We start from the raw sequence: 7,201 nt of genomic DNA, 5'->3' as shown, positions 1-7,201 counted from the left end.
GGCTGTGCAGGAGGGATCCAAAGGGCGTCATTCAAGATCCTTAGTGGAGCTGTGGAATTGGAGGATAGGCAGAGGTTTGGCATTGCGTTGGGTCATCTCATTCAGACAGAGGTTTCAATCTAGGCCACCAGCAATAATCCCTGGATACACAGGGGGGAGGAGGCTGTGAATAGGAGAGTGTGAACAGGAGGGTGTGAATGCAAACCAGATCTGGCTTTGAGATAGTGGTTCAAAGAACGATGCCACCAAAACTCACAGGGATTCAGCGATCCCCATCCTGGCTGGTGTCTGAGATGTCAGGGAGGTCACCTCCTCATTATCCTCTGCATAAGAAGGAGGTGGCATGCTCAGAGTTATGGATCAGTAGCAGGGCAAAGAGCAGCTTCTGTTTTCACATTTAGATGCATTCCAGCCGAGCATGCACCCACACCATGTTGGTCTGGGACAACATGGAGGGAGGAAGAGTTGAGCCTAGCCGACCTCAGGCCCAGGTAGCAGAGAGCTCAGGCCCCCACCTTGACTGTGTAAGTAGCACACAGAAAGGGGAACAATGAGACTGGCAAGAACTTGGTTTTATTTCTTATTTCCACCTAGGCAATATGTGTTAGGAGATTGTCGCCTGGGGGCAATTAATCCTTCTCTGTGTTAGACAAGTTGGGCAGTGCCTCTTCTGTTGAAATGTCTGCCACCTCTGTCTCCATGTCTGCCACCCCTGTCTCCATGTCTACCACCTCTGTCGCCATGTCTGCCACCTCTGTCGCCATGTCTGCCACCTCTGATCCCATGAGAAAAGGGTAGATACTCTCACAGATGTTCATGACACTGGCCACAGCGGCAGACCCTGCAGAGCCCACGAGGACAGTAGATGGCATGGAGAGTCCAGCAGCTCCTGGGAAGACACAGACGATGACCAATGTATGATGAAATAAAACTAAGGACTCAGAGAACAGCAGAGTTGCCAGGACCACCCGGATGTCTGGAGGAACGGGATCTCCACAGTATCCCTGCTCTTTCCCAAAGTTTCTGGAGTCTGTGTTTAGCACTATCACTTTTACAGGGGACACTCCATACCCGAACACTAGGTAATAGTCCATCTAGATAACATCCCCCTCTGCAGGGAAAAGGCTAGGCCTAAGGGGAGAGTTAAGCCCAGGTAAACCATCCTGCAATTATCCTCTCCCTCCTCCACCTCCTCTGGTAAACACCAGAAAGAAGGAAAAGAAACAGAGAGAGTGGGCTATGACCTGTCCTCCCTCTGGTCCTCCTGCCATGACACTTACCAGCAGACTGCAGAATGGCCACCAGGCCACCAGCTGGGACTCCACCCCCATTAGCAATAGCTGACAAGGACATCATCTTAGCTGCTAGAGAGGAGGCTGCAATTCCTGAGGAGGTGAAGCCCACAGCACTCAGTGCAGGTGGTACAGCAGCTACTGTCATGGCTGTGGGAAGAGGAACTATGTCAGTGGACTGACGACAGGGATCCACCCATCCCCCATTCCCCCCTTATACTCTGTTAAACCTGAAGGACTCCCAGGGGTCTGGAGAAGGAGAGGATGGGCAGAGGGGACTGAGCCAGGGCTTCTCCTCTTCCCTGTAACTCCTCCTCTGGGGAAGCCTAGAGAGCAAAGGTGAAGGGCAAGGCAAGAGGCCATCTCTGAAAGACAAGAGGCCCTCTCTGAACTAGAGTGCTGGTAGTCAGGATTCAGGGAGCACAGTAGGAGAGAAGATGTTAATCAATGAGGGTGGAGTTCTTGCCAGGCTAGGATTTGGAGTAAGACCTTCAGAAAGGCACTTGCTGGGCTCAATGTCTATCTTGGAGTAATGTGGGGAGAATAGAGCAGCCCTGAGTGAGTGTTTCTACAGAACATCTTGCTCAGACAAAGAACATAAGTGGTACCCAACTGGAATGACTGGAGGAGGCATCTCCCAGCCCTGCTGGGTCCATGTCAGAACCCACCAGGCTGACAGTGCCTGCTGAGTGCTTAGGCCTGAGTAACTGCTGCTTGTCTAGCCAGGCATTTTAAGCTGTCCCTAATGTTGCAAGGGAGCTTTCTCCTATGCTGTGATTACTGTAGCAAAGGAATTTTCTACTATGCTGTTACTAGTAGTACTTTCTCATGCCCAATTTTTGCATATTCTGTAATGTTCTATGCTTCAATGTTTTTAGAAAGCAATCACAATGGAAGGCAGGTAGAACTGCTTTGTATAAGTAGCCTCAATAAGCTACAGCACACTTCCTGCACATGGCTATGTGCTTTTATGGGTTTTGCCAATATAAGTTGCTCTGGGTATAGACCCCAACATAATAGGAACATCGCACAATATAAGTAGCCATTTGAAATAAGACTTCCACCTTGAGTCGGGGGTTATAAAAACTTTTAAGTTCCCAAGACCTCTTGGAGAATTGACATCCTACTGACAGAAATATCCATGAACATGAGTAACTGACATCCTGGTTGGCATCTTAGCCAAGACTACGACGTGAATGTTAGGCAAGGCAAGTCTCCTACCACACTTGATTCCCCATACCCAATGGGAAAGGGATAAATGTACAACAGAGACCTGTTCCTAGGGAAGTCTCCTAACCCTCAATCCTGATTGGTAAAATAACTTGGCGCAGATACTTGTGGATTTCAGGCTTGAGAGCTCTGTAGGATTATAGTTGCAGATAGCAGTTAGATCCTGAGTCTTCTCTGAGGCCATGATCAATCAGTCCCGGGGTGAATGCTCAACACAGTAGCCTTCTCCAAGTAAGATCAGTGTTCATGTGGTATGTGTGGCGACTCTCAGACTCCAACGCACAGCAAACTCTAGAACATTCCAAGTGCTTTTTCCTTCCTAGAGCCACCTTGGTAATTACTAAATGGGATGAACAGTTCCGTTTTATCTTTCAGGTTAAAAATTAGGAGCTCAAAGGAATTCAAATCATGCACCAGGTCCCAAGGTGACTGCTCTCCCAGGAGGACATGGGCACTGAGGGAGGTGTGGCCTCTCCTGCCTCTAGACCACTACACTCCTTCCTTCTTTCTAGTACCTTCTTTCAACCAGTTCCCTATTTCATCACCATGTTTGCCCCACTACCTCTGGAAAAGCCAACTGGGACAAGATGGGGCATGTCCTGACTCTGACGCTTACAGGGAGAGTTAGAAGGGAACCTGCACCCATTGCATGAAGTCACTTACCTCCCCCAAGCACAGCCACAGCAGCCTTGGCTAGAAAGAAAAAACAATCCTGTGAGAATGGTCACTATCCCCTCCCCCACCCAGCTCACAGGAAGGAATGAGCCCTGTGTGCCTATCCCTGAGAGAGACCCCAGGGCATAGCTCTGCCCTGAGCAGGTCCTGACAGCTGGCCTCTGGAGAACTCAAAACCCTTCAGGTAGATTTTGCTTTGTCCTTCCTTTCTCTGCCTTCTTGCTGCTTTGCCTGCTGTGGAGAAGGAAAGTCTGAAGTCACTTTTCTTCTCCCTGCCCACCATGGCAGGTTCCTCTACAGCAAAACAAAAAACAGACAAAAGCAGAGGCTTGAGGTACAGGCTGGTAGTAGGGTGACTGCCCTGGCTTCTATGAAGAAAGGAAAAAGACCAGTAGTCAAGTAGGACACATAGAACACGTGGGTAGCCTCCCAGCACAGAGTACTGGCTCTAGAATTTAGGGCTGAGGGCTTGACTGACATAGGGATAAGCAATCATTGTGACAGGGTACAGGGTACCAGGCAAGTAGTTGTGATGCTTTTGCAACTCAAAGACTTCCCCCTGTGACACTTCTTCTCCAACAAAGCCACACCAGTGACAAGCTTAAGGTCAATCATGGTGGGCTACATCCATAGTGCTCTCTGAGCTAGCCTGGGCTATAGAGTGAGCCTCCATTCCAAGAGGAGAGAGAAAAGGAGAGGGGGAGAGGGAGGGGATGAGGAGGGAGAGGCAGAGGCAGAGAGAGAGAGAGAAAGAGAGAGAGAGAGAATGTTACCCTTTTCTGAGGTCACTAGAAAAACTCAAGGAACCAACTAATGTAATAGGCTAGCAATTAAGATGTGAATGCATGCAATAAAATTCTATTCTCTGACATTCTACTGATCTTAAGTTACCTTCTCTGATAAATTCCCTATCCCTCTGAATTCCTGATAAGCACAAAGGAAAGAAAGAGGTGGCTTGTCATTGTTCTCCATGTAGACCTGGGTCCCAAAGCAGGAGTGTGGGATGGACATGCAGGGCCAGTTACCTCCAATGGGGGAAGCAGCCAAGGTGGAGGCAGAGAACCCGGATAAAGTGGTGCCAACCTTCAGTGCTCCAAGTGCAGATGTTGCAGAGCCCAGGGCACTCTGTGTTAACAGGATGAGCCCTGGAGGGTAAAATCACAGATCAGAGAGGGGTCAGAAATGCATCCCTCAAACCATCATGAAAAGACTGCTGTGGGGGGCTGTGAGTATCTCCACTGGGCTACAGAAAGAAAAAGAAGCTACACAAAGATTCTGTATAGATTTAGACGGCTGATTTTTTATCTTCTAGGGTGGGTTTTTTTTTTTTTTTTTGCTTTGTTTGTTTGGTTGGTTCTTGGGTTTATTTGTTTGTTTGTTTGCTTTTTTTTCTTTCTTTCTTTCTTTTTTTTTCCGAGACAGGGTTTCTCTGTGTAGCCCTGGCTGTCCTGGAACTCACTTTGTAGAGCAGGCTGGCCTCGAACTCAGAAATTTGCCTGACTCTGCTTCCTGAGTGCTGGGATTAAAGGTGTGCACCACCACTGCCCGGCTTAGGGTGGGTTTTTAAGAGCCTCGTTTCTAAGTGTGAGAAAAGTAACAGGATGCCCTAATGCTATCCATTGAGAAGGTTATCCATTGCCTTTTCAGCCAGACAAATGATAAAGAAAATCTCCACAGCAGGCTGGAAATTTGGGGCTGAGAAAGAAGATTCGTGCAAGGAAATTAAATAAATAAAATCAGAGAGGCCTTCACAAGCTGGAGGAAGGAGCTATCTTTATTTAAGTCCGTACCACGGCTTGTACAGCCAGCAGGACTGACAGTTCCACAAAAGGTGAACCTTGTTGGTGAATCAGTGAGAAGAGATGGGGGGGACCCAAAGTTCCAGAGGACGACCCTGTGAAGCAGGTAGGTCTGAGTTTCTAGGGACTCAGACCCAGCCTCATACACTAGTCTTGGCTCCCTCAGGTATTTTTCAGAGTCAAGACTATGGGATGTGAGACAGTGGGCAGCTCTGAGGTCAGGATGCTACATGCTCCATAGCTGTCCCTGGCCCCATCCCCCAGCCCACTCTCCATTCTTCCATGGGCACTCACCCTTCGAACCAGCTAGAATGGTGCCAGAGACTGCCCCTCCAGCTTTGACCATGGCTGCTGAAGATGTCACCTTGGAGACAATGGAAGCCACCAGTGTCCCTGTGCCCGAAAATGCCATGACGACCAGTTAAATTTCCAAACAGGAACCGAATCTATGGAGTGAATTGGACTTTTGACGAGATTGGAGACCAAGAGCTGGATTCCACCAATGAACCTGCAAACACTGAATGGCTCCCAGCTGGAGAGAGAGGCTGCTCAAAATGGGTGGCCACACTGGGCTTGGCCCTAGCCCTAAGGTCTGAGATCCTGCTTCTTGTAGGGATTAAGGAGCCATTTTAGACAGTGCAAGTGATTCACTCCAGGTCAGAAGGCTCCATAGCAAAGACCTTAGGCACCAAACCAGCCTGGTCCAGCTGCTTACGGGTGGCAGGCTGACTACATTACTCTTAACCCTTATAGCTCACTTCAACTACCCTCTAGCCTTCAGAGACTAGTAGGGCCTGGGGTCCCTTCCTTCTAGGAACACACGCATTATTTGGTTTCAGACCCAAGGACAAGAGACTGAGGTGCATATTTGACATGTCAAAGCAGACCTGACCTCCAGGTTCCAGACCTGGCCTCCAGGTTCTCCCAGCATTCCTCAGTCCCTCCCTGGCATACCTTGGCCCAACCCTTTAACTGTCCAGCCCAGAGGCTGGGCTGCCAAAAGCCCAGGCCTCTTCCCTAAATGGTCCAGACACGCTGGTGTCTAACTGTCTATTCCTGGACTTCTGTTCTCTCTTGGTGTGTGCACATGTCTCCGTCTCATCCTCCTATCCCCATAATGAGGTCCCAGAACTTGGTCCTTGTGGCCAGTGATCTTGCCTGAGAGCAGCTTCCCCATAAAACTGCCTATATAGAATTAATCTGACTTGAATTATCTCATTGCGCCAGCTCAGGAAAAATAACCTATTACCTTTACAGATAGGTGCCTTTGCAAGAACTAGACGACTTCTGAGAGCGACTGTACATTGGCCTCCCTTCAGCCTCTGAGGACTTTTGCCTCCTAGGCCTAGGGGCATCTGAATAGGGTCTCTGTTCTGGACCTACCCACTGAAGATTTCCTGAAGACCCCAACTGACACCTCCCCCCCCACACACACACACTACTACCAACAGCTGGATCTTGGGTTCGTTTCTGGAAAACCCAGTTCATTTCAGAGTGGAAAACTCTACTGTGGTCAAAGAAGACATACCCAATGATGTAAACTAGAGGATTAGATAGGTTTCGATTTCCTCTCCTCCCTCCAGGCCTGACAAGTCCACTGTGCAGGAAGACACACCCAGTGACTGAAGACAGCGGCTGAGAGAAGTTTCGATTTCCCCAGCTCTCTCCAGGCCTGACAAATCCACTCTAGCTGAAGATACACCCACTGACTGAAGACAGCCAATAAGATAGGTTTCGAATTCCCCAGCTCTCTCCAGGCATGACAAATCCACTCAGATTGCAGATACACTCAGTGATGGAAGGCAGCCAATGAGAAAGATTTCCATCCCCACTGCGGTGTCGAAATCTGTTTTGGCTGGGAAGAAAAATTCACTATTCTTTTACTGAGGGTTCTGATTGTTAATCGGTTTACAAAGTATTGTAAAATATTACAAGTTTGCCAGTGGGTTTTTTCCCTTCCAGTGACAGTGCTGTGGGATAAACTTGAAGTAATAAAATTGAGGTTGTAAACATTTATTAATAATGTCACTTAGAAAATATTAAGTTGCACGAAGTCGAATTTAATATTAAGTTACACAAAGTGGAATGTCTCCAATATGAAAGGAATGAAAGTGAAATATCACTTGGTTTCTTATTGTACTGGCTAGTTTTATGTCAACTTGACACAGCTGGAGTTATCACAGAGAAAGGAGCTTCAGTTGAGGA

At 48.3% G+C, this 7,201-nt stretch overlaps 1 protein-coding gene across 3 annotated transcripts; it reads right to left on the bottom strand.

Annotated features, from left to right (window-relative positions):
* Window positions 1-554: 554 nt before the first annotated feature.
* LOC110307107 (uncharacterized) lies at window positions 555-6,682 on the bottom strand. 3 transcript variants are annotated; one of them, XM_029484849.2, is made up of 7 exons: window positions 6,525-6,682; window positions 5,291-5,442; window positions 4,223-4,342; window positions 3,357-3,491; window positions 3,186-3,215; window positions 1,281-1,442; window positions 555-889 (listed from the first exon to the last, which is right to left on the bottom strand). In XM_029484849.2, the coding sequence occupies exons 2-7, from the start codon at window positions 5,406-5,408 to the stop codon at window positions 630-632; spliced, it is 825 nt and encodes a 274-aa protein (XP_029340709.1). In that variant the 5' UTR covers window positions 5,409-5,442; window positions 6,525-6,682; the 3' UTR covers window positions 555-629. The 3 variants fall into 3 exon arrangements, with proteins under 3 accessions (XP_029340709.1, XP_021035012.1, XP_021035014.1); XM_021179353.3 differs by lacking the exon at window positions 3,357-3,491; XM_021179355.3 differs by lacking the exons at window positions 3,186-3,215; window positions 3,357-3,491; window positions 4,223-4,342; window positions 5,291-5,442; window positions 6,525-6,682 and adding an exon at window positions 1,523-2,971.
* Between the last annotated feature and the right edge of the window lie 519 nt (window positions 6,683-7,201).

The sequence above is a fragment of the Mus caroli genome, unplaced genomic scaffold (genome assembly GCF_978045245.1).
Source record: "Mus caroli unplaced genomic scaffold, Mus_caroli_1 scaffold_14, whole genome shotgun sequence".
Taxonomy (NCBI): domain Eukaryota; kingdom Metazoa; phylum Chordata; class Mammalia; order Rodentia; family Muridae; genus Mus; species Mus caroli.
Note: the sequence above shows the minus strand (reverse complement) of the source record. Positions and strands in the feature narration are given on the sequence as shown.

Bases quoted from the DNA above. Each gene is read 5' to 3' on its own strand.
- LOC110307107 (XM_029484849.2), bottom strand. From the start codon at position 5,408: ATGGCATTTTCGGGCACAGGGACACTGGTGGCTTCCATTGTCTCCAAG. The intron at 3,216-3,356 runs GCCAGCTGTCAG...TTTTCTTTCTAG, and splicing joins GGGTTTTGAGTTCTCCAGAG to CCAAGGCTGCTGTGGCTGTG. The intron at 1,443-3,185 runs GTAAGTGACTTC...CTCTTCCCACAG, and splicing joins TGTGGCTGTGCTTGGGGGAG to CCATGACAGTAGCTGCTGTA.